The following is a 26,705-nucleotide window of genomic DNA, read 5'->3' on the forward strand; positions in this document are numbered from 1 at the left end:
TTTTCAATATACTTAACTTGAAAGAAATCATATGTTGATCTAGAAAATGTAACTATTAAAAATGCTTTTAAAATTTTCAGTCTTATAAAAAAAAAAATTATCTTTTAAATTTGTACATTACCTTCGTTTTAACTCGATGAACTTTAGATTTTTTTAAAGATTATGAGTAAAATTGAAAACTGACATAAATAGTATGATTAGTACATTTAAATCTTATTCTGAAGGGATATTTATTAATTTTTGCTCCATAAATTTTTAAGCATTATACTTTAGTTAATAAATTTTACATCAATAAAAACTATTTTAGTTTCTCTGTCCATACTTTTTTTTTCTTTTGTAAATTATTAAATAAAAATATGACAACTTAATAATTTTGTGTTTGTTCATTCATCTCAAGAGAGGATGTTTATTAGGTAAAAAGTGTCAAGTAGTTCCAAAATGGATTTGTAGTTTTTTCTTAAACAAAACTGCAAAGAAGACTGTTCTATAACTTTGGTGGGGTTTCAACATCAACTGAAAAAAAAATGAAAATCCCAAACTTAGAGACTATAATGTAACGTTTATATATGTTCCGATAAAAATAAAATTTAAAAGTGAAACTTGAATGTATTAAGATATTTGTAAGTATTTCGTTTTTCAAAAAATTAATTACAAATATAACACTTAAAAAAAACGTAGGAACGCAAGATTAATTAAGCATTTGACATCAATAAAGATAATTTGTATATTATTCAATAAATTATGTTTGAATGAAAAATATTAATTATTGAGAGAGGGATAAATTTTGGACGAGTAGAAAAGAGGTATTTTTATGTTTTAAAAATAAATAAATAGCTACAAAATTTTTATTCCAGTTAGCAACGGAAAATTAGTTTATGCTACAATTATTGAATTTATTTTAGCGCAACACTGCACGGTGGAAGATTAAACTTTCGACTGCATTTATTCCCTTAGTTGCGTTGGAATGGTGTCTTATCCTTAGTTATTGATTTCATATAATGAATGGCGCACCAACTTGTTAGCTTATATAATTTAAACATATTATATATTAATGTAAAAGAAAAGAAAAAGGTTAAAATGCTATTTTGATCCATTTCAATTTTTAGTTAATTAAAATATTATTTCCTTGGTCTCCACCTCTCAAGTATATTTTGGTTAATATACTTTCAAAACGCTCTTTTTGGTCATTGTACTTTTAAAAGTGTTCATTTTAGTCCATGTTTACAAAATATTAACACAAATTCTAACACACAATCGAAACTCTTTAATATAAAGTTAAAGACTGCAAATCAATAGATATATATTGAATGTAGTGTCACAAAAATGTAACAAAACAATCACTTTTTAAGGTATAAGGATCAAATTGAATGTCAAAACCAGTATAGATGTTTGACATATATATCTTCAATCAGGAGGTTATGAGTTCGATTCCCCGTCACCCCATATTGTACTAAAAAACAGAACAAATTGAAATCCAAATATTAATTTAAAAGGGGAGAAGCAGTAGATTAACGAGTGAGAGTAAGCGTTGGTCTAATATATACAAAACTCAAAAGACATATTTCTTTATAAACAATGTGGCCATGCAAGATCTCATCTGCCATACCATAACTATACCATCATATCATGTGCCATTTTACAGTTCTGCCCCTCACGCCTTTAACAAAATCCTCTTCTTCTTCTTCTTCTTCAACTCACTCGTTAATGGAGAAATCTACAGTTCTTTTCTGATTTAAGTTTCCAGAAACAGTTTCTTTCCTTTTCAGAGTTGAATTTCAAACCCATTTGTTCTCTCTCTCTCATTTCTTCCGATCCACTCCTTCATTCACTTCCGATTGCTTCGTTTGTTCGCCTTTCGCCGTCGCTTCGAAGAAAACCCCTCACTCTTCTTTTGTTTTATTCTTCTTCTTTTGCCACTGGCGACTCTTCCTCCACCACGCGGCTATGGATTTTCGGAGTTCTCAATTCAGGATTCTCGGCGTTCTGGTTTTGGGGATTTTGGTGTTCGATGGATTTGGATTTGGATCCGACGCTCAGCTTTTGCCCGAAACTGAAGGTACGATTGTTTCGATTTTCTGCCGTTTCTCGCTTCTCTGTCTTGGTTTCTGCTTCTGATTCTTCGTGGAATTTGCTTTTTATGACTGGTTTTTTTTGGGTTTTGATGTATTTTTGTGTTTTGGAGAGACTGGAGACTCCGAACTAGGGATTTTTCGTCTCTGTAGTTGAAATCGCTGTGTTTGGTTGCCGAGAAACTCTAGGATAGTGAAAATAGTAGTCAAATTCTTCTCGTTCTGTGCGATTTTCGAGCAACAGAGTGAGAAGGAATTCCGCTTGCTTTCCCTTTTCTTCACGATTTTACTTTCCCGGAATCCGAGAGCGAAAATTTCATACATCGATTACTGAGAGTATCGTAAATTCCTTTCTTCTTTTCCTTTTCCTCCAGATTTTCTTTTGGGCGCTACCAGAAACTTGCTTAACTGCAGAAGTTAGTTTTTCTTTAGGAATTTCCACCGTGATCTCACGCGCTGTGCCATTTTCCCACATTTTCTCGGCAACCAATCAGCAGCATTGTTTTTTGTTTCTTTTTCCTTCAGATTTCTTTTTTTTTTCCTCTTCATTATTTGCCTCTTTCTTCCTAATCCTGTATCAGTTAGGTCAGGTGGTTTTGGAGTTCTCGCTTTTTCTGATGGTATTTAATTATAAATGATTTTTTAAATTTCAGATAAATAAAAAAGTCAAATTATTCCTTTTAGAACGAACAATATAAAATATCTAATATAATATTGAAGTTTGTTAGAATTTCAATGTTATACTACAAAAAAAGAAAGATAAAGCAGGCATATCAATATTAATTGTTATCCCTTAATTTAAGAAAATAATTCACTTTTTTACTTGCATCTATATTTTTCTAGACAAATTTATTTGTTTTTTTCATATTCATTTTGTTTTCTTAATACAACATAATTCGAATACACGAACTTTTTAACTAAAAATAGATGTCTTGACTAGTTAACATATCAAATTACCCATAAGTTTAAGAAAAATAGAAATGAATCTCGAAATGATTTTTTATGTGGGTATGTATATAATGAATCAAAATTAAATTAATAGAAATGACAAAACCTATCCGAATTGAATCTATTAACTATTCTTATATTTCATACTTTAGAAAATTAAATTGACTAACAAGATGGAATGACTTTGTTGATTGCTTTTGCCTCTTTTCATAGATCAGTTATAATAAATAATGAAAATTAATTGGAAAAGTTATAATTGTAACTGATAGTATATTTAACTTATAAAAGAAATTAAAAAAGAGAATTAAAATGAATTCGCAACAGATTAATTATTTAAAATAGTAAATATATTACTTTAAATTGCAAACTTAATCTTTGGGTATAGTTTTATAGGGATGAAATGGAAAAAAAAACTCAAAATTATAAGAGTCAAATTTGAAACTCTTAGAAATTTTAAGATTAAACTAAAGCTAGGAACTAAATTTGAACATCTAACGCCATAGAGAATGATATTCATATTATATTCAAATTGGATCAAAGTAGCTAAACAAATTTGTTGATGCTGAATTATGTCAAGCCGTAAAGATCGACTTGCGTCGAACTTGGTCGAGCTATAGAGGTGTGAACTGCACGAGGAGAGACTCGTATAAAAGAAACAAACACTTTAATGTTCAAGTAAGAGTTCGAGCTCAATAGATCATATTGAGACATAATAGCGTATTTGAGTTGAAGTGACGTTCCTTTTATAGACGCGGGGGGAGGGGGGGGGGGGCTTGAGTTATTCTCTTGTTTGTCTGGTCTTAGCTTGATTTTAGGAGTAGGTCGATGTGCTCTTTTTGGTTGGAAAAGTAGTTTAGGTCTTGTCGGACTAAGTTAATTGGTCCAAACGAAGTTGGTGACGTTTGCTTCAGTCACTATAAAATCTAAACTAAGTCAGGTAATATTTAACTTCAATCCATGTTGAAGGATAACATTTAGCATGAGACGTGAACCAATTTAACATCAACAAAGTCGAAGATGACATATTTAACAGATGTATTCGACCAAAAAGATGAAAGATTTAAGTCTCGGCGCATAATTTCTTTTAACTAAGAACATTTTTTTGGGAAGAAAAATATATATATTATGTTGACCGTTTTTAATAAAATGGAAACCGTCATGTCAGAGTAGTGTGACAGTGGCCCCACATTTAATGCCAAACGTGGGCCCCACGGTTGGGGCCCACGACCCTCTCGCCGATCCCAAACTCCAAAAACGTTTCACGTGAGATCTGACTTTTTCTCCCCTCCATATGAAGGATATTTATAAATAAAAAAACAGAAACAAAAGTTATTATTATTTTTTCAAACATGTATAATCTAAATATTAATTTTCATTTCTATGGATGAATTAAAATATTGTAAGGCAGGAAAAGATAGTTCCCTGGAAAATATTTTTCTCTCTCTTTTTCCTTTTTACTTTTATTTAAAAGACTGTTGAGATTTGATCGTCAAGGCACTTGTACCACTCTCCGTATATATTCTCTTTACAGGTTCTGGAAATGTCATGGCCAGACAGTTGTTTTGTAATATAAAAAAAAAACAGCTGTTCTTAAATGAGCATTAATTAATAAGCTCCCAGCTAGGTGAAAATGGGGCATGACTTCTACTAGCCGGTGGGTTTTGGTTGAGTGGTAGTAACTCCTCTGGAATTTGAACACGGCTAACTTTTGCAGTGTTTATAGACTCTCCTATTCTTTTGACCAACTTGTCTGAACAACCATATCTTCAAATTTACATTACTGTATATTTATTGAGTTGACTTGCTCTGTTTTTTTGCAAAGATTGGGTATATTGCAAGGGAAAAAATATTGAATTGATTTGCTTTGACTATTATGATTTGATCTGTGGGCTTTGACCCAGAGATTTGTATGATTACTTAAGTTCATATCTAATAGAGCATTGAATTCGTTCACTCCACTGTTAGGATTTAATTCTGATAATTTCAGCCTTTTTTCTAATGTACCAAAATTTGAAATAGAAAATAAGGGCTATATTTTGGGATTTGGAATATTAGAACTCAGTTAAACAGAACTCAATCATTTTCAGTTCACTGAAATGCCCTCCTTCCAATTTCATGGACTTCAAATTACAGAGGATCTCAATCATAACCCCAATCATCTGTACTATATATATATATATATATTTTATAATTATAGAACCTTTCTTGACTTGTTTGTTAGTCTATATGGGAAGAACCATATTTATGATAGGGGAGTTTTTCCCGCATGTCCATTAGTGAAAGAAGTCTATCGTTGATAGACTAATACTAGACAATTACTATATTTGCAAAATTTTATTTCTTTGGCAAAATCATTTGTCACCTATTACGATTCCCAACAAGTACAAAACATAGAATATATTTTACTATTCAAACGACCCATAATATTTTTTTTCCAAATATTTCAGATCTTACGATTATATGGGTTGAAAACTTCTTTTTTTTTTTTTTTTATCTGGTAAACACTTCTAAATAGCTTGGGTAATTCCTGGATCTGGTACTGATGTATTTTACCAATCGGTTTGGGTTGAACAGTGAAAGTCCTTCAAACAATATCTTCAAAACTAAAGAACATAAACTGGAATGTTACTCGGAGTTCTTGCATTCAAGGCGAAGGCTTTTCCAATGGACCGCCGGGAAACCAAATCTTGAGGAATGTCTCATGCAATTGTACTTCCACTGTTTGCCATGTGACAATCATGTAAGACACGTATTTCCTTTCCCCATTGATGCGCTTCATATTTTCTTCCCTTACTCATTGTTTGGTAATTCTATTGCATTTTGAAAGTAACATATTTTTTGCTCCGAGTGCTAGTTTTTTCTTTTTCTCTGTCTGCTCAAGAAATCTTAATACTATTTAAGAGATTTGAATTTCCTAGCATAAAGTTTAGATTTTTTAACATTAATTATATGCAGAGAAGGCATAAGTAAATAGTCGGTCATTCAGGCGTGATAAAGACAAATTTTCATTAATTTTCAATCATAAATGACTCTTCATGTTGCAAGCTAATTGTTTAACCTTTGCTCACAGTCATTGACTAACCAACTGTCTAATATTTATTCATCATTGTTTATAATTAATTATCTAGTTTAGAGTAATTGTCATTGTGTGTATAATATATATTACGTACTGTATTGGTCTTGAATTATAGGTATTATTACTGCAAATAAAAAATCACGTAATGATTGACCTTAGAGATTGATCCATATGCGTATAGAAAATCAACTATGAACAATAGTTAATCTTTAATTGGTATCAATTTCAGGTACCATGGTTTTTTTCATCGCTATTATTGTCGATGTAGGTCGATCTGACAGTAGAGAATTACTACTAATGTTATTTTAAAATTTTAACTAATAATAATTATTGAAAAATCATTACTCTGGAAATTGTTAAAATTTGGAATCAGTTCAAAATATAGAAAGACATTTACTTATCTTCCAATTCCCTCTATTTGTTGTAAGGAGCTTTAGTAGTGATCAGCATTTTGCCTATTTCGCCTAGTTTTTACTGTTCTACATTCTGATCTTATATATTGAACTCTCTCTTCTTCTTTATAGTCCTTTTCTTTTATTTTTGTTTTTTAATGAAAATAATACTAGTACTTCTCAATTTAGTTTCCATGTGAAACTAAATTGACACATTAAGCTTTTATAATATTCCACTTATGGTGAAACTCTTTTAGACCGATGGATTCTCTCCGCCCTTCCAGGCCGGCTTCGAGGCAATGAAAGTTTTGAGTCATTAAATTCTTTCCTTTTTCTCGTTTCCTCTATATGATCTTTATATTGACACCTTATTTGCTGTTTTCACAGCATACTTAAGGGGCTCGATCTAGCAGGAACTTTTCCAGCTGAATTTGGTAATCTCACTCATCTTCAGGAACTGTAAGTGCTGGAAACTGTCATTCTTTATTGTATTAGATACAAACATTCTAATCTCCTTTAAATGGGTGAATGCCTGTTAAAACTTAAAATTCTAAGTGAAGTTACTCTGATAGAACAGTGATCTTAGTCGCAACTATATTAATGGCCAGCTACCCACAAGTCTTGCCAGTGCTCCTCTCGTCAAACTGTAAGTCATATATTGGGCTGGATTTCTTTGGCATTCTTTATGGTTCCTAATCATCAACGAATTGATAAGCAAGTTTGATATGTGTTTGTTTTTACTATGCAGTTCTCTCTTAGGAAACAGGCTAAGCGGTTCAATTCCCAAGGAAATTGGTGACATTGGCACCCTTGAAGAGCTGTAAGTGATGAAAAAACAAAGTTTGTGTAATTGAACCAAGATTTTAGGAAGTTGATGACAATTGAGTTGTGCAGGGTCTTGGAAGACAACCAGCTTACTGGAAGTCTACCTCCCAGCCTTGGAAATCTGAACCGCTTGCTTAGACTGTGAGACACTTGTCCTTTACCTCTTCTGTATGGTGGAAAACATCTTGGGGCAATGTAATCAGCTGTGTTCTTACCCCTGTAGGCTTCTTTCTGCAAACAATTTCACAGGAAAAATACCAGACTCATTCGGAAAATTGAAGAACTTGGTTGATTTGTAAGTAACCCAAGTGAAAAAAATTTAGACTTTTGATTATTTCATAATACTCCATTATTTCTGTTTTCTAATTAATGTCTGCAGAAGGATAGATGGGAGCGGACTGTCTGGGAAGATTCCTGAATTCATTGGGAATTGGATCAACCTTAAGAGACTGTGAGTTTCATATGTACTTTGCAATATTTTCCCATTAGATACCCAAGATTACTTGTTTTCATGGGATTTCTCAATTTTTTTTCCAGGGATATTCAAGGAACATTGATGGAAAATCCTATTCCTTCTACAATATCTCAATTGAAAAACCTAACTCAGCTGTGAGAATCTCTAAGATTTCCAATAACTGCATAGACTACAGTTCAGTTGTTGGAATGTTTTTCACCTGGGTGCAACTTGTTTAACAGGAGGATATCTGATTTGAAGGGATCATTTATAAGTTTCCCCAATTTGACAGACATGATAAATATGGAAGAACTGTAAGTTGAATGTAACTCAATTTGTTGTCTATCTAACAAAGCTCACTTTTTTTTTTATCTTTACATTTTAATAAACTTTTTTTCCTAGCAGGGTCCTGAGGAACTGTTTAATCAATGGTTCAATCCCCGAGTATATCGGAGTAATGAATAAATTATCAACTCTGTGAGTGCTTAATGACTGGTTCTTGTGCATAAATGCTGAAAGATGCCAACTTGATTTCGTTTTTCTCTTTTTGAGAAATTTTTATTTTTATGCTCGTGCATATTTTCAATGTCATAAAATTAAACCTTGAATGAGTGGTAAAATTAATATCTTCCGAAAACTAAATTATAAAGGAAAATACTTGGTTTTTCAACAATGAGAAGAAACTTTGTCCTCCTAACTATTAAATATTTGACAACTCATTATTATTTAAAGAAAAAGGTCTCCACTTTTGCATTTCTCAAACATTTAATGGTGAGGAGGACAATGTTTCTACTTGCTGTTAAGGAGCAAGTATTTTTCATTATAAAATTGTTTTTAACATAATAATCAAAATCATGTCTTAAAAATGTTCGAACTCAACTATGAAACTACTTGAACCAAGGCTTCGAGGCTTCAAGGCCCAATTTGTTTATGTAATTTTCTTGCTTGTTCAAGGAATGAGAAAATAGTTATCAGAGTTGTTTTATTTTGAAATCTGTGGTAAAGACCTTCCTATCAGTGGATTCTTCAACGTTTATCTTCTTATTATCTAGGACCAGAGCTAGACATTAATTTTGGGTTTTATTGCAACGTGTTCTTTTTTCTTATGAAAGTATATGATCGGCACCTAATGAAATCTATGGACATAATAATTTTTTCATGATAGTGTTGCTTAAAAAAAAAAAAAAAAAAAAAAGCTATAACCGAGTCACAAAATTAAATAAATAAATAAAATATCTAATTTTCAATAATAAAATTCTCAAACCTAGCTAAAAAGACATCCAGCGTGACGAAAAGAACCAATACCATAAAAATAGCTTTCTTCGGCAACAAATCTGAAAAACGATGAACACATATGACTTAACTAATTGAAACTATTCATTTCACAGCTTGATCAAGTTTGGAGTGAATCGATCAGATTGAAAGTTTAAGATACAAAATGGCTCCCTGAGCTAAGACTCATCATTTCTTTTTTTACTGAAGTTTGATTTTTATCTCCTATTCTTATGTAAAGGCCGCTGAATAGAAGTCTAAATGAATCTAATATGCCTTGCAAATACACAAAAAATAATAGTAAGGCTTTTTAATCCTGAAATTTCAAGTTTTCTTCTCTCTGGGTCCATTATTAGTTCCATTAGTTCGAAGCATCTATTTCTTATTTAGAAATCTGAGGCAGTTTTTTCTTCCTTTTTTTTTCCCTTCCTTTTTGTAGAGATCTTAGCTTCAACCATTTAACTGGTCCAATTCCTGAGACATTTCAGAATCTGATGAAGAAGAAGATAGACTTCATGTAAGTGGATAATTGGATACTACCACTTTGGTTGCATTAGATTATATACTATTTATGCACCTCCATCAACAACTTATTGAACCAGAACCTAATTGATGTAGGTTCCTGACAAACAACTCACTGAGTGGTGAAGTTCCAGACTGGGTCTTGAATAGCAAAAAGTTCCTGTTAGTATACGATATAACTGTACATTGACATTCTAGTGGGCTGTGAAGTGTTTTGTGTACAGTAGCATGATTTTTTTTTAATTGATCCAATATGAGAAATTCTTGGAAAGTTTGTTATTGCATTACATATTAATCTTTTTAATAAACATGTTGGGTTGTTGCAGAGATTTGTCTTACAACAATTTTACAGGGTCAAATCTAGCTAGTTGCCAACAATCATCTGTGTAAGCTTCTCTACTCCAATTAAAAGCAAGGGAAAAAAAGTAATTACTAATACTGCCCACTCTGATAAGTATCTGACGTCCCCTTATTACTTGATGGCTTTGCATTTTCTTTACCTTAGGAACATGATAGCCAGTTACGCACCTGCAGCAAATCAACAGTAAGACATTTCAAGATAGTTTTTTTCTCCCCTTTCTTGACTGCATGTCAATCTCGAGTGAAATGAATGATGTACTTTCCTTACCTGCAGAGTTCCTTGGTGCCTCAAGAAGGAACTTCCATGCTCAGGAAAAGCTGAACGTAAGTAGATCTAGATTCTAGATATTATGGGCCTGTTATGCCATTGAACTTGAGACCTGTTTTATGATTTTACGACTAAAAACAAGCTTATTGAGACTTGTTCAGTTCCACTGTACAAATAAGTGGAACAAAACATTATTTTAGTATTTGCAAATGTTACTTAGCTGTACTTTGTTGTAGCTAATTGAATCTACGACTTGTTTTATGATTTTTCCAATTAAAAATAAGTTTCTTGGAACTTGTTCCAAAATAAAAATATGTAGAAGAAAACGTTATTTTGGTATTTTCAAATGTTCCTTAGTTGTATCTGGTAGTAACCATCTATGAAAGACATCTTTATGCACAACTATCTGCAACCTTACTTTTTATTATTTATTATTTATTATTTTATTATTTTTTAATTTTAGAGAGGGTAAATTGTAACGCAGAATAGAGAGTTCTCAAACAGGCTGTCAAAACAATCTACAATAATGAGTTGAAAACAATGTTCAGAACTATACCGAGAACCAAATTTTGGAAAAAAGGAAGCCCATTTAAGTGTTCTGTCATGGATCCTAGTTTAAGTATTTGATTATATTTTACTCATTACAACTGCAGATCATTCCTTGTTTATTAACTGTGGAGGAACCAGATTGGAGGCTGATGGGCATGATTATGAAGAGGACTTAACTAAAGATGGCAAGGCAAGCTTCATTTCTATTTCAGAAAGATGGGCTTATAGCAGTACAGGAGTTTTTCTGGGTGATGAAAATGCTGATTACTTGGCTGCAAATAAGTTTGGCCTGAATGTGAGTGGTCCGGACTATTATCAAAGTGCCCGACTTTCCCCTATCTCTCTCAAATATTACGGTCTTTGCTTGCGGAGCGGGAGCTACAATGTGAAGCTCCACTTTGCTGAAATTATGTACTCTAATGATCAAAAGTTTAACAGCCTGGGAAAGCGTATATTTGATATATCAATTCAAGTGAGTATGCTGCAAGTTTATGACATTAAGATATAATATAAAGTCTATTTTCCAAGTTTCCAGACCCAAGCTTAGATGTTAATGATGATGGAGTAATAATTTCAGTTGTTCATCGGCTGCATACATTCTACAGGGAAAACTAGTTAAGAAGGATTTCAATATCGCGGCGGCCGCTGGGGGTGTTGGTAAGAACTTCACGTTGGAAGACAAAAATGTTATTGTCAATGGCAGCACTCTTGAGATTCACCTATATTGGGCTGGTAAAGGAACCACAGCTGTGCCTGACAGAGGAGTTTATGGGCCTCTTATTTCTGCTATCACAGTTACACCAAGTAAATTTTTTCTAAAAACTCTTATATGGTCTTTCCCTTTTGTGGAATTTCTGCACAATGCCTTCTTATTGGTATGGTCATTTTTGTTACAGACTTCAAAGTCGATGAGGGAGGACTGTCCGCTGGAGCACTAGCTGGAATCATAATTTCGTCATGCGCAATAGTCATACTAGTTCTTGTAGCGCTTTGGATCTACATTTGTAAGAAGGACGTCCCAGATAACGGTAAAGTTGTTTAGTATTAAAATATACGGGCAGTTTATGTTACTTTCTATTATAGACACCATCAACCTTTCTTTAAAAAATAAAAATAAAAAATCTTTGTTTTTTCCTTGCTACAGAACTTTCTGGTGTGGATTTACAGACGGGCCATTTTACTTTGAAACAAATTAAAGTTGCCACCAATAACTTTGATCCTACAAGTAAAATAGGTGAAGGTGGATTTGGACCAGTCTACAAGGTAATTGGAGAAAGCATCTCTTTTTTAGCTCTTTTGTATGCAAGAGGACAATATATGTTGCAAATTATATTACAACCTGAAACTCTTATGAACTTGAGATTATATTCTTTGGTCAAGGATAGGGTGTATTGTCAGATGGGGCTTTGATTGCTGTGAAGCAACTCTCTTCAAAATCAAAGCAAGGGAGCCGTGAGTTTGTCACTGAGATTGGCATGATCTCTGCATTGCAACACCCAAACCTTGTTAAGCTTTATGGCTGCTGTGTTGAGGGAAATCAATTGTTGCTTATATATGAATACATGGAAAACAATAGTCTTGCCCGTGCGCTTTTCGGTAATTGTTCGAGGGTATCTTTGGTCTAGTGTGCAACTTGTGGATTGGTCTGGCCATCTGATTTCGTCTTGCTAACTTATTTTTCTTTGACTTGAGGTCGCGAGGAACAAAGGCTACATCTTGACTGGCCAACAAGGAAGAAGATATGCTTGGAGATAGCTAGGGGATTGGCTTACCTTCACGAAGAATCGAGGTTGAAAATTGTTCATAGAGACATAAAGGCCACGAATGTGCTGCTTGATAAAGATCTTAATGCCAAGATTTCTGACTTCGGTTTGGCTAAGCTTGATGAAGAGGAGAACACCCACATAAGCACCCGAATTGCTGGAACCATGTACTCTCTCTCTCTCTCTCTCTCACTCTTTGTGTGCATGCGTGTATACTTACAAGTATGTTCGTAACTCGTAAGCATGTATGCATTCAGCTAAAAGATCCACATGTAAGCATAAATTTATGTAGCTTACAATCTTGAGCGTCTCAAATTTCTAGTTTCAGTGAACCTAGTTATCATCCTTGAACATTCAAGAATTTATCTGACTAGTCTCTTTGGAACACCCTTTTAATATCTACTGTTTTGTTTTGCTTTGGATATTTTAATCTTCAGAGGTTATATGGCACCTGAGTATGCAATGAGAGGATACTTGACTGATAAGGCAGATGTCTACAGCTTTGGAATAGTTGCCTTGGAGATAGTTAGTGGAAAAAGTAACACAAATTACAGGCCAAAGGAAGATTTTGTCTATCTTCTTGATTGGGTATCATATCTTCCTTTTCACATTCTTTTATTTTTATGCTTTCCTGTTCTCTCCCGTAAAATATCTGTCAAATCAGATACAGAAAAGTGTTTTGCTAAAACTGTTGTATTGAATTTTTTAAAAAAGTGTCTATCTTCTTTTGAAAAGTAATTAATAAAGAATTCAGCTTGGTACAGTTATTTATTAAGAAAGGGAAAGGAGAAGTTATTTATTAGAAGTATTGTCAATGGTCAAAGTATTATGCATTAGTGTCTTTCTTTATATCATTTGTAAAAAGAAATTACAGTAAATGGTAACAAAAAAGCTTTGCACTAGGGGTATTATAGATATTTCCGTCTAATATTATATTTCTGCTAGAATTTTTGACTCATGTGGTTGAGAAATATGTTTAGAAAAGATCTTTAGTCTCCGATGAAGAGAGGGCATAAGATATAAACAACATAGTTGCTATATTCGATGGTCAAGATATAAATAACATAGTTGCTATATTCGTGTTGACCATCGTTAAAAAATTGATCGCTCGTTATCTTTTTGAAAAACAGAAAAAACATCTATTTTTCAGCATTTTTCATTCGTACTTGTTAAAAATTTAATAGTAGTCGGCACGACATGGGTGCCTGCCACTACCAGTAAGCATCTGGATATTTTTCCCTGAGATAATGAGTGTTATTTGTTTGGTACTTGAAGGCATATGTGCTAGAAGAGCAGGGAAACCTCCTAGAACTCGTAGATCCTGACCTTGGTTCAAATTACTCATCAGAAGAAGCAATGAGGATGTTGAACATAGCTCTCTTATGCACCAACCCATCTCCCACTCTCAGACCAACCATGTCTTCTGTGGTGAGTATGCTTGAAGGTAAGATTGCAGTCCAAGCCCCACTCATCAAGCGCACTTCATTGGGCCAGGATCCGAGGTTTAAAGCCTTTGAGAAACTCTCGCAAGACAGCAGATCGCAGTTTTCAAGCTCGACAGTTTCACGAGATGCTGAGGCTCAAAGAAGCATGTTGATGGACGGGCCGTGTACCGATTCCTCAGCATCAGCATCCTTCCAGAGCAATGGCAAGAATCTCTACCATTCTGCAACGAGCGATCCCCTCGAGAATCAACCCTCAGCTAAGTAGTTCATCAAAACAACACAGTTAACTTATGTTTTCTTATTCTTTGCAGGCTCTGTCATTTGATTCTTTGTACAAATGAATGCAAAAAACTCTCTGAAATTGCTTCTTTTTGGCAACAAACTTGTGTGCATACTGTATACTATGTTGGATTGGAGTTGAGCTGTCTTTAGGTTTGGTAGAACAAATGAGCTGTAAACAAATTGAATTATATTGGAAAATCTGATTATTCTAACATTTATTTTTTGTTCTTCATGTGTGGTGTGACAATATTTGAATCCAACATTGACTAATCCTGTTCTTCAAATAGTTTTTTAATATTGTACCTCTATGGTTGCTTATTCTGGTTTTTAGGTACATCTGATGATATGGAATATTAGTACACCAAAATTTTTAAACATGTGCTTAAATGGTGTTTTTTTAATTCAACCAAGAGTGTGGAAGATAAATAATGTTGAGTTATATTCCAGTCAACTCTTAATATATAATCTTTAAATTTTGAGAGGGAGCATAATATGGAGAAAATTTTTATTTATAATTTTTTTTGTAATGTAAATGGACACAAAGGGACAAATTATCAAAAGTCGATTTTACAACAAGATAAAAACATGTTATAGATCATCTCTATAATATACGTAAAAATTTATATTTTATGGAGTTGAACTTTGATGTTGTATAGTTTGTGTAGTCTATTCAATAATTATTCTTTATTTTTTGATTTTTTCATTCGCTTGGTTTGAAGGTTGAAGGTTGAAGGTTGAGATGCTTGTTTTTTAAATCAAAGTGTTCGAGTTTTCAAGTGTTGAAAGTCTTTCAATCTTCATGTTTTTAGAGAGCGTTCAATTAATCTACTTTATTTTATAGAGTTTCCCACATAATTTAGTGGGGTCTTAGGTTCGGGTGATTTTAGACCAAACTCAGATTTTGGCTCCTATTCTGGTCATGTGCTTAATTTAATTTTCAAAATGTAGGTTTGAGTGATTTTGAACCTCACTCCTAAACTTGGATTTGAGTGATTTTTTACCTAACCAAATCCATTTTTTAAGTATAGGTGTGTGGATCAAATTCACAACCTCTTAATTGGATACATATGTTAATTATCGCTGAGATATGTTTGTTTTGACACCTAATCCAATTATATAGATAGATTTAGATTATATTATCAATTTATTGCAATGGTATTATGGTAGTTTTTGAATTTCAGACCAAATAGACTTTTGAACTAATTTGAACAAAAGTGAAAATACATACACTAAAATCAACATCTTAAAACTAGAACTATCAAAACGAGTCAAAGCCAAAATTACATCAACAAAAATAGTATTTAAACTTAAAACCTAATAATTAATATAATTTTTTTATTAAAAAATAATCCCAGATGGCAGAGCTATTGCAGAATGCATATAAATCAATCATATTGCGTGCGTGCAAAGCAAAACCACTGCCTTCAAACGGTGTCGTTTAGTTGTCGATCGGCCTCTTGCTCGGCGCCTCGGCGGTGAATTCCTTTTGCACCAATACCTCTGCTAAACCCTCGAAATCACGAGAGAGAGAGATGTTTCAGAGCAGAGTGGTGACCTCATTTCTGCGGAGGAGGCAAGCTTTTGGCCGCATCTACAATACTCTTATCGAATCCAATCCATCCACAGTTCTCCGCCATGAACATTCCAGATGTTTCTCTTCTCAAGCTTCCAAGAAATGTCTATTTGGCTTCTACGCCTACCGATCCCTCTCCAAGGTGCGCTTTCCCATTTCTCCATTTCCTTGGATTTGGTCTATCTTAACATTTGTCTTCCTTACTGGAACGTCTGTGTGCTTGTGTGATTCGAGTTCTATAAATTAATCAAAATAAACCCTCTGTTGAGAGGATCCTATGACTTGCTACTCGTTTTTCTTCGATTTTTGGTTGAATTTAGTGTCCTTCTACTGACCCAGTGTGTACTAGTATTGGGTCGTTTTAACCAGGATTTTACCAATTGCTATTTGGATTTGTAAAATAAAAAATACGGTTTTCTTGTTTGTGATCTTTTTCTTAGCATCAGGTAGCTTTTGTTGATGATAATACTTGATACACTGTGAATCATCATGGACATGATTGATGCCCAAGTGGTCAATAAGGAACAATCTAAACTGGGAATGGATTCAACCATGGTAACCACCTACTTAGAATTTAATATCCTATAAACAATCGGTTGTCTTGTGAGTTGTTTAGTTGAGGCGCACACACAAGTTGGCTCATCCACTCATGGATGTAGAACAAAAAAATACTTGATACATTGTGTCAGTGAGAGATTATTTTTAACATTTTAGACATTGTACACAAAAGACGTGTATTTTATATCTTGTAATCATGGTAAGATAAATTTTATGTGCTGTTTTTTAGGGTAATCAGGTACCATCATTTAGGAATATGTCTACTGTGGCCTCTGTTAACACGAATAAGGAGGGCCTGAGGTTGTTAGTAACTGCTGGGCCTCGTGCTCAGAAAATGGTTGGGATATGGCTTTTCGGTTCTGCTGCATGGGTTTTCAGTATGGTGGTTCTTGGTGGTGTGACACGACTGACACGATCTGGTCTTTCCATGACTGATTGGAAATTCACTGGGGGGCTCCCCCCTCAATCAGATGAAGAGTGGCTGCAGGAGTTTGAAAAGTATAAGCAGTCCCCTGAATATGAGCGGTATGTGCATCAATATTGATTATTTCTCTAGCTTTGGAACTAGTCTTTTTACTACATAGTCATAGCCATGTTGTTTGCTTACGTGCATAATGATTTTGTATTGAATCTTGATTAGCATGCTAGTAGATAGCCTTGTTTAGATTCTTGGTAGTCAGTGGATTATAGAAAGAGAGTGCTATGAGGAGCTGTTATCTGTAATTCGGAAATCATATATTGTCTGTTTCTAATTTATGCTTGGCTATACATGATTGAAGACTTTATGCATCAGTTTTTATTTTTGAACAGAAATAGCTTCGATGGAATTTATATTACTTTATGTTTGAAAATTTTACAGTGTTAACAAAGGCATGAGTATTGAAGATTTCAAATTTATATATTGGATGGAATATGCACATCGAATGTGGGGAAGGGCACTGGGTGTTATGTTTGCTTTGCCCTTTTCATATTTTCTTCGTAAAGGTTATATAACCGTACGTCTTGGACTGAGATTGTCGACACTTTTTGCCCTTGGTGCTGGGCAGGGTTTAATTGGCTGGTGGATGGTTAAGAGTGGTTTAGAGGTAGATCCACTTTATCCCTGTTGATTCTTTGCTTTCCCAATTATGATAGAGTGGGGAGTTCCTAAAGGCGTTCATCCTCCGCAGGAGCCAGCATCTGAATATGCTCAGCCAAGAGTAAGCCCCTACCGTCTGGCAGCTCATCTTACTTCGGCATTCATGATTTATTGTGGTCTTTTCTGGACTGGTCTCTCTGTTGTGATGCCTGAACCACCTGTTGAATCTATGGCTTGGGCTCGTGGTGCAGCAAAAGTTAGAAGATTAGCTCTTCCTGTGGGCTTACTTGTTGGCCTTACTGCCATTTCAGGAGCATTTGTTGCTGGAAATGATGCAGTATGTCATGAATTCTTTTTTCCATTCCTCTTCTTATCTACCGCATTGAACATTTTTTCAATTTAAAGATGTCATGCTTCTAGTTTGTATGCTGGATTTCAGGGGCATGCATATAACACTTTTCCGAAGATGGGCGATTCTTGGATACCTGATGACATTTTTGACATGAAACCACTGAGTAGGAATTTCTTTGAGAATACCTCTACAGTTCAGGTAATTTCTCTAAATTGGATCATATGAAGGTGTATAGCATTGGGAAATCTTACAATGCGTCAGATATTGGTTCTGTGATTGATTTAGGATTGTGTTTGGCAGTAATTTTGACATTGCCAAAATCACTTTTGACATTGTCAAAATCACTTTCCTTTCCGTTGATCATGTTTGGCAAATTAAAAAGTTTATTTTAGGAAAACTTAAAATCACTTAAAATTAATTTTTAGGGTATTACTTGGACGGTGATTTTGAAAAATCAGTTATACTTGAATCTCTTTTTTCAAAATCACTCATTCTACCATCACTCCCAAACACACTCTTATATGCCTAAAATCATCCTGTGAGATTCTGAATTTTTCTAAATCCCACCAGGCACCTTGATATAATTTCCCTCCCCGTGGAGTACTTGTTTATACTTCGGCATTCCTTATTATTTTGACTATAAATAATGGTACTTTGTCAATCACTTTTTTTTTCTTTGCTATTCATGCTATTTTATTTTGAGCAGACCATTCATGCTATCTTTTATCTTGGTTTATTAACTTCACGTTACCATCTACTCATTGTTTTAATCAATGAAAGAAATGGCGATATGTATTTGTTCTAATAACATATTTTTTAAACAAATGTAAATTTGCTGAGGTTTTTAGCAATTGGGCTACTCGAAAGTCGAATATATATGTATTGATGTTATATTATCAAAAGTTTGCGTACACAATGCATTTATAAGTTTACTATCTTAAAACAAGAAGCTAATGATGTGCTTCATCTGGTTTGCAGCTTGACCATCGTATACTTGCTACTGCAACCTTAGTTTCAATTGGTACCTTATGGTGGTCGACGAGGAAGCTCGAAATAAATCCTGCAGTTCGTTCTTTGATCGGAAGTACATTCGGCATGGCTGCTCTTCAGGTAATTCTCTCCCTTTCATGACCACCTGATGTAGCCTTTTCCAATATTAATAGGCTCATTACTTATCTGGGGTGGATAGAACTCTTCACTCTCTGCTATTATTTACCTAAACTCGGATCATTCCTTCAGAATCTGACATTAGATATGAGATCCTTGACTTTGAAGAAAATATAAATATAATTCCTTGAGGGATCAGGGGATTGTAATTTGTTGTTCACAATCTGTCAATGGCCCTGTGACGGGTCTCAACTTTCGTCTCTCTTTTTCTGTCCTTACTCCATTCTACCCATGTTAACTATTATGTTGCTCAGGTCACCTTGGGAGTATCAACGCTTCTATCTTATGTCCCGGTATCCCTGGGAACCGCTCATCAAGCCGGGGCTTTGACCCTTTTGACCCTCGTTATTCTTCTCAATCACACTGTGAGAAGGCCATCAATGTCCCTTCTCAAGTCTCTTCCCCAAGTTGTGAAAACAGCCTAGCCAGATTTTTCAGGTATGGACTCCCTACTACGAATTAGATTTAAAGTTGGATTCATGAATTGATCTCGAGTTTTCTATTTTGTTTTGTGATTTAATTGAGTATTTAACTACAGTGTTGGGGTGGGGGAACAATTTGTACTTGGAGAAATGCATAGACAGATGATAATTTTGTTGCTTGCGGTGAAAGATAGAAGAGAATTTGTTTTTGGCATCTAAATTTTTTTAAGAGAACTCAAGTAGAACATGTATATATTATGTGAATGCTTGCAAGAGAGAGTAGGTTTGGAGACAACAGTTTTATATACCATGAGGGAGTGAATCTCACTAATGTCTTTGAAGTCATAAATTCAAGATATATTGTCATCACTTTAGGGTTTAGACTCTTCTTTGAATTAGTTCATGAACTTGTTTAATTCAACTATTATTTTATAGGTTTAAATATTTATTTTAGTCCATCTACTTTCGGTTTTGGTTCATTTTGATCCATGTACTTTCAAAACCAGCCAGGTATAGAATTTGTATTAAAATTTTGCAAATAGGGATCAAATTGATTATTTTTTAAAGTTTAGAGATCAAAATGTAAATTTTAAAAGTACAAGGATTAAAATGAACAAAAGTTAAAAATACATAGAATAAAATGAACTGTACGGTCAAAATAGTGTTAAACCTATTTTATATTATCCAGTTTTCAAAAAAGAGAACTATAATTCTAATCCTTGAATTACTTTTTCAAAGAAGTGGTTGGTTTCAAAAGTGTTGATAAATTTGTCTTCCTAACTACCCCTTTTGCCCTTGAAGTGTTGGATGTAGCGGCCGTAAAGGGATTATTATTTGGTAATTGTCAAACGCGTGATTAAAAAGAATATTTCCATCCATTCCATGGTTATTGAAATTGATAACTTAATTGTGTGAATTATATTAAATAATCTTTTGAAAATTAGGGTCACCCTTCAAGTATATTTGATTGATGAGGATGGTTTTGCCTTTTTGCACTTCGCAATTCCGTGCAAGTTCATAGTATTTGTTAATTCATCAAATAGTAAGAAAATAGTCGAGCTCCTTAAAAAGTACAAAAATATCGAGGAAAAATTACCATGGTTTGAACCACCAAGATATATTTAATACTTGAAAAAATTATAAATGATTAATTGTTCATAGAATAGACGAGACGATAATTCAATTCTTCACCTTACAATTATTACTATGCCCTTCTATTTTGATCCTAATATTGGAGATAATTCAGAAGTTGCTTTCCAATGCTACTTAAAAAAAATTATAGGAAAAATAAATTCAGCTATCTTTTTCTTAATTAATTTTTATTTGACTGATTTTTTACAATAATTAACTCTCTTTTTTCTCGAAAAAAAAACCATAAATTTCTGAATTAGTTCCACTTCCACTATAGTCTTAAAGTTACAACTCTTCAAAATAGTTTTTCAAAAATGTTCTAGAATAAGCTATCAACCGTTTTGCTTCGATATCCAAGAGTCAAACAAAAGACATTAAAATCCAATTCAACACACAATAATAATAATAAAAAAAACTGAAACCTAAAGAGCAACTTAATCCAAACAATATTCAAAACCAACCAATAATCCCAATTGTTGAAGAACAAAGTCAATGCAAGCTAAAACAAGGAAAAAAAATTTCAATGATGCAACCAAGAACAGTGATGACAAAAAGAAGACTTGCCTGTCAAAAGAGTTGAACTATTCTCATATCAAATAATTGAAAGATATATATAATCAACAATAGTGTTTGGATTGAACTTAGAGGAAGTCAAGATTAGCTATTAGAACTGAATTTGAAACCACAAAACAAAAGGCTTGAAGGGGGCCAAAAGCAGAGTGGGTCAAAGGGAAAACAATATAATTGAGTTTGAGAGGGACATACCAATGTCCTTATTCCATTCTCCATGTCTGAGGGAAGGGGCAATCTGTGTGTCCCATGGCCCCACCCGCCACCTATTTTCATTGTCCATATCGCTTATCTTAACATTTAGCACCTCAATAAATTTTTCCGACATTTTTCTATTTTGATCTCTCAACTTTACATCACAAGAAATTTTGATCCCTTCTAAACCTGACAGCCTAACCTGCTACTACATGTCTGCTAAAGATATTTAAAGAAACTAAAGGCATGAACTAAAATGCATGGACGTAATGTTTAGAAGATTTAGACCTGTTCAAGAGGGTAAGCACAAAAGTTTTAATTTCAGCCATAATTGAAGAACAAACTAAAGGCTGAAGAGCCGTTGAACTGTTCAAACTGCACAGCAAATAGTGATGACAATGATAGAAGAAACAAAAGCCAACGAAAAAGTTCCACTCTCTCGATATCACAAAAGTTTTGCCACTGTTCTATGGAATATCTATCTCATCAGGTGATTCAGCATTTTCATCTTTAACTGAAAACCAAACCTTTAAAACAAACTCATACATATACGACACTAACAGAAAAAATTCAGTTTCAAATGGGAATGGATTTTGGGAACCACTTAACACCTGTGTATATAACTTAACGAGGGAAAATAAAAATTTGAAAAGAATAATAATAATGGGTGGTGGAAGGGAGCAGAACCAGTCACGCTCACCTTGATCCCAATGTGACAGTTGAACCCAAGGATTTGCAATGTAAAAGTTCATTGGAAAGATCACTATTTTTAATATTTGCTATCCATCCATTACCTGCAGAGACAAAGGTTGCGACTGAGCAAAAGAAGAAATTCGTAAAACAGATGGAGTTTGAGAGTTGCATCAACTGACCTGGTCCTTGAGTTCCCAAGAGTGAGCTCTAGTTCATCTGAACCACATTCTTCATGGATCCGTTCCCCTTCCCATGGCTTTACTATACCGGCTGCATTGCTTCCAAATGCGAATTCATCAGAAATCACTTCTGACATTGGAATATCTGCAGTGTGATCGGAGCCTGCTGCAATGGCAGGAGAGCAGGTCCCACTTTGACCAGGGGTCCACATGCGAGATCCTCCACCAGTCATTGCTGCTTCCTTGAAACCAAATGGGTTTGTAGAGACAAGACTAAATGTTGGAGAATTGGGTCCACCCTGAGGAATTCTGAGTCCAGCAAACCATTCTGGATTAGGAACAATCTGACGCCCAGGACTTGGTGGAGTAGAAGACGGCAAGGAGGAATAGTATTGTGCACTCCATCCTGGCAGGACAGACTGATCTTCCCAGTCGGCTTTGAGTCGGGGTGTTCTGGCAGTTGGGGAACTCAGAGGAGGAGTAACAGGAGCACTGATGGAACCTCCATGAATGTAGATATTGGGAAGTTTAGAAGAGGATGCTGAAGATGATGAAGAAGAAAGGTTTTTGAGCCATGGGATTAGTGAACTGCCATCAGCATTTGGATTAGCAACATATGAGGATGATGCTGGACTTGGAAAAGAAGATGAGCCGGGGCTTGGATTGAAGGAAGCACAAGGACTAGGTTGGTGAGATGCATACGGACTCGCAGCTGCCGATCCTCCAACCACATCCATACGTTCAATTGGCTTGCATCCCTGCATTTAGATGAGAGAAAATTAGAGTACTAAAAAACCAAACCATAATATTATGATGATACGATGAATTTGAAGGATGATCTAGCATGTAAAGCCGCAGGAGATCTCACTCAAGTTAGTTGCAATCCGTAAATGAAGCAACAATCAGCTAGAGGAAAGAACGTTCACCCCAATTTTTTAAGAAACCAGATGATGCAGCCACAGACTGATATGATATCTCAGACAATGGTTAGAAAAAATGATACAATCAAGCTATAAACAATTCATGCGATAACATGTTTGATCCAATCCTCCCCATTTCTCTAGTGCATGTTAAACGGTCCAGGATAAAACGCAAGTCAAGCCATAACATATATGCCACGTATGATCCATACGACTATTGTTTGAGAGACATACTAACAAAATGAAATGTAAATGTTGGAAGATTCAATTTCTTACTTCATGCAAACAAAAAACATTTAATTACTTCTCACTCAGATGGGTCGACAAGGAAGTGATAATAACAAAAGTCCATAAGACCCATAAGCTAAGCTACTCTACAGGATAGATGTCAGCGTGTACTTCTTACTGAACCTAAAATAATGGAACTGCAAAATTCAATAAAAGAAGGAATCCGTCACGAGAAATAGGAGTACAGCTCCAGCTCCAACTCCAAAAGGAAAGGCATGAGACAGAGCTGAAAAAGGCACTGTTTGTGTCGCCAACTTGCCATAGAAAAAGAAAAGCAAAAAAGAGAAAGATCCCTCTGACCAAATCTGCCACGCCATAGAAAGGAAGAGCAGCTACCAGGCCAAATATCAGCCAAAACCCTGAAAATCGCAGATCCATATGCTAGAGCTTAATAAATGGAGAAGGGTACCTCCTCGAGATCTGCGTAGTTCCAGGGTCTCAGACTATTAGTCACCGAGAGCCTAAAAAGAAGCATGAAGAATCTTGTGCTTCACGCGTAAAAGTGATAAAAAGATATCAAAACTTCTACCTCACCGCAGTTAGATTACCAACGCCGACGAAGGAAAGGAACACAAAAAGGGGCAATGGGTCAAAAAAGGATACGACGCTCCTCTGGTTGTTCAAAACGAAGTGGACACTACCCATTTAGAACAAGTAAGTTAACCCTATACTAGAATTCAACAACACCCTGATGCTCCATTTTTTCACGGACTGGAATTCTCTACCATGGCCACGAACGTATGTCCGCGCAAATGAACCGGAAGAATAATATAGAATTCTTTTTGGAACTAACTAACAAGAACCAACAAATTCGCAGAAAAGAACTGTTTCAATTCGTAGCTAAAGAAAGTGGTTTCACCATTTTCAACAGTACTAGAGAATTGGAAATGGAAATGAAAGTGAACTCTACTACAAGTAAAAAAAAAGAATGAATCACAAACACTAAACAGAAAGCTACCTTACGGTAAGTGGTACCATCAGGTTCCACGGTCCAACCCGCTTCGTTGCAGAGAGCTTTAAGAACCTCATTGTTATCGCAATGCTTGGGAAGCTTGTAGTTTCCGTACATCCTGAGTCCAGCAAAGATCTTCGCCGCAATAGCTCTTCTCCTTCTCTCCCTTCTCTTGTTGTTTTCCCGCTCCCTCCATGTCGGCAGCCTCGTCCCCGACGTCATCTCCCCCAGAGCGCGCACACACGCACACTCTTAACAAACAAATCCAAGTTCACACAGAGCTTCAACAGATAGATCAGAAAGCAATTCGAAAGAACTGCTTCCAACTATCTCAATAAGAAGAAGAAGACACAATAACAATTACAAACAAAACCTTACAAGAACGGTAGAAATACGTCAACAGAATCAGCTGGAGACAAGAATCGAACACGAAAAACTGACAGTAGTAAAACGTCTTTAGCAACTTCGAAGTGGACAAATCGGACACGAAAGACAAAGTTTAGATAACGGAAAATTCCGCGAGGCTCCGCAATAATCAACGAATCGGAGTCGAAGAAAAGTACAAGCGCTGGATAAATTAGACGAGAGATAGAAACAACGAAAACGAAGAAGTAGAAGAACCGAGAGGTATCTGAATCGGTGCTCGATGGAGGCTTCGGATCGGATCTCGGATCGGAACACCGCGAACGGCGGAGGAAAGTCGCCGGAAGCAGCTGGAGAAAGTGGAAGTGGTTTTTTTTTTTTTTTTTTTGACAAAGCCCGGGAAATTAGAGAAGAACCAATTTCCGTGAAAAATGGAAGGGTTCGAAGAACAGAAGAAGAAGCTAAATGAGCTGAAAGGCTTTTTTAATTAACCAATATTACCCCTTTATTTACCATTCTGCCCTTCCTTCCTTTTCATGAAACACTGTTTCATTTCATTCACTTTTTTACTTTTTTTTTTCCCTTCTAATTTTTCATTCGGAAAAACAAATAAATTGATGTTCTCAAAGTAGTTTAATAAAATCTTTTGACTTTATTTTTATTTCAACAACTAAAAAAAAATTAATTTATAATTTAACTCTCTAAACTTTTATAACGGTACCATTTTTGAAATGTGATTTCTTAAATAACTCGTGACACTAACATGATGACCTTTAAAAGAAACATGATTAACTAAATACTTTGTATCACATCAACCTTAGGTCAATTGGCATAACAATTGAATAAAATATAGTAGCATAGTCTATAAAAGATATTCAATCTGTTGTTTAGGGGAAAAAAACGTACATACCACTTTTTATTTACAATATTATACAACAAATGATGGAGAGAGAAATCGAACCTACAATGGTTTAATTGTCAAGACATTTTTATCATCTCAAATGTCAATAGTTCAATCCTCCACCATACAATCGTTGAATTAAAAAATATAACTTTAATAGAATTAGTACGTATGAAACAGACAAAAGAAATCTCGTGTAGGAGTACGACATTCCATAAAAATCTTTCTAACCTTCTCACCTGCGGTCTTTTACAATCCCATTTATAGAGACGAAGAACTTATGTTATCTCTCTAGATCTAGCAAATTAAACAAAAAGACCTAATGTAATTCGAAATCTTCTCTTTGTAAACTCGCGGAACTAAATCTAATGGGTATTTCAACCCTTTATAAAGACAACATGAATAGGATATATATATGTGTAGTGGCAACATGGGCATATAATTTTGAATATACTAAAGGGGATTAAAATAATAATAATAGTGGAAAGACCCTATAACTGTCTCTGTGAGATCAGCGAAACGGAGTTCGACACGTGGCGGCCGTGGGAGCGGCGTTTCTCAACGGTCTCTGTCGAAGGGCGGGGGAAGATGGTACACGTGCCGGAGTTCGGCGCACGTGAGAGACGATGATTACCGGGTCGGGTCGGGTATACGGGGGAGGGGGGGTTTTGTAAGCGTGTATGCAGGAGTAGCACACAATGATGGGGACGCGGAGTCTGCTTTTTCACGTGACCCCACCTCATATCTCGCCAATTAGCACGACTTTTCACTTGTGGACCCCACCCTCCCTTTTCTCCACTTTTATTTTATTATTATTCATTTTTTACGAACAATAAATAATCGATATATAAATAAATATATTTCATTCGGCACTCGCGATCCACACTCGCCCCACGCGCGGTGCGTTACTATCTGCGAGATTTTCTTTTTTCTTTTTTTTTTTTAGTAAAATTCATCTCACTTTAAACACCTTTAATTTGGCTTTGCAGAAAAAGAAAATGGTATACTTTTATCAAATTGAACCTTGATGAATTAAGTTTACTTTTCTTTTCTTTCTTTTTTTGGTAAAAATATTATTCACTATAAGCATTTTTTGTGGTGGATTTTTGTTTTGTTCAATTTGGGTGAGTTTAAACCT

At 34.8% G+C, this 26,705-nt stretch overlaps 3 protein-coding genes across 4 annotated transcripts; 2 read left to right on the forward strand and 1 right to left on the reverse strand.

Annotated features, from left to right (window-relative positions):
- The first annotated feature begins 1,580 nt into the window (after window positions 1–1,580).
- On the forward strand, window positions 1,581–14,439 carry LOC111012835 (putative LRR receptor-like serine/threonine-protein kinase At1g53440). Its single transcript, XM_022287107.2, has 24 exons — window positions 1,581–2,056; window positions 5,592–5,757; window positions 6,873–6,944; window positions 7,063–7,131; window positions 7,234–7,305; window positions 7,380–7,451; window positions 7,534–7,605; window positions 7,690–7,761; window positions 7,848–7,919; window positions 8,007–8,078; window positions 8,170–8,241; window positions 9,476–9,553; window positions 9,655–9,720; window positions 9,885–9,944; window positions 10,064–10,102; window positions 10,193–10,242; window positions 10,840–11,207; window positions 11,341–11,539; window positions 11,632–11,763; window positions 11,880–11,998; window positions 12,121–12,331; window positions 12,428–12,665; window positions 12,936–13,086; window positions 13,774–14,439. Exons 1-24 carry the CDS (start codon window positions 1,945–1,947, stop codon window positions 14,206–14,208), a joined length of 3,069 nt encoding a protein of 1,022 aa, XP_022142799.1. The 5' UTR covers window positions 1,581–1,944; the 3' UTR covers window positions 14,209–14,439.
- A 1,192-nt stretch (window positions 14,440–15,631) lies between these two features.
- Window positions 15,632–19,744, forward strand: COX15 (cytochrome c oxidase 15). Of its 2 annotated transcripts, XM_022287110.2 has the most exons (8): window positions 15,632–15,940; window positions 16,586–16,881; window positions 17,216–17,441; window positions 17,526–17,771; window positions 17,874–17,984; window positions 18,765–18,896; window positions 19,208–19,391; window positions 19,492–19,744. In XM_022287110.2, the coding sequence occupies exons 1-7, from the start codon at window positions 15,758–15,760 to the stop codon at window positions 19,376–19,378; spliced, it is 1,365 nt and encodes a 454-aa protein (XP_022142802.1). In that variant the 5' UTR covers window positions 15,632–15,757; the 3' UTR covers window positions 19,379–19,391; window positions 19,492–19,744. The 2 variants fall into 2 exon arrangements, with proteins under 2 accessions (XP_022142802.1, XP_022142800.1); XM_022287108.2 differs by having other exon boundaries at window positions 19,208–19,744.
- A 1,934-nt stretch (window positions 19,745–21,678) lies between these two features.
- On the reverse strand, window positions 21,679–25,107 carry BEH4 (BES1/BZR1 homolog 4). Its single transcript, XM_022287111.2, has 4 exons — window positions 24,682–25,107; window positions 24,310–24,554; window positions 22,144–22,901; window positions 21,679–22,065 (listed from the first exon to the last, which is right to left on the reverse strand). The coding sequence occupies exons 2-4, from the start codon at window positions 24,523–24,525 to the stop codon at window positions 22,062–22,064; spliced, it is 978 nt and encodes a 325-aa protein (XP_022142803.1). The 5' UTR covers window positions 24,526–24,554; window positions 24,682–25,107; the 3' UTR covers window positions 21,679–22,061.
- Window positions 25,108–26,705: the final 1,598 nt, after the last annotated feature.

The sequence above is a fragment of the Momordica charantia genome (assembly GCF_013281855.1).
Source record: "Momordica charantia cultivar OHB3-1 chromosome 10 unlocalized genomic scaffold, Mcharantia_2.0 BLBB01000010.1, whole genome shotgun sequence".
NCBI classification, from domain to species: Eukaryota; Viridiplantae; Streptophyta; class Magnoliopsida; order Cucurbitales; family Cucurbitaceae; genus Momordica; species Momordica charantia.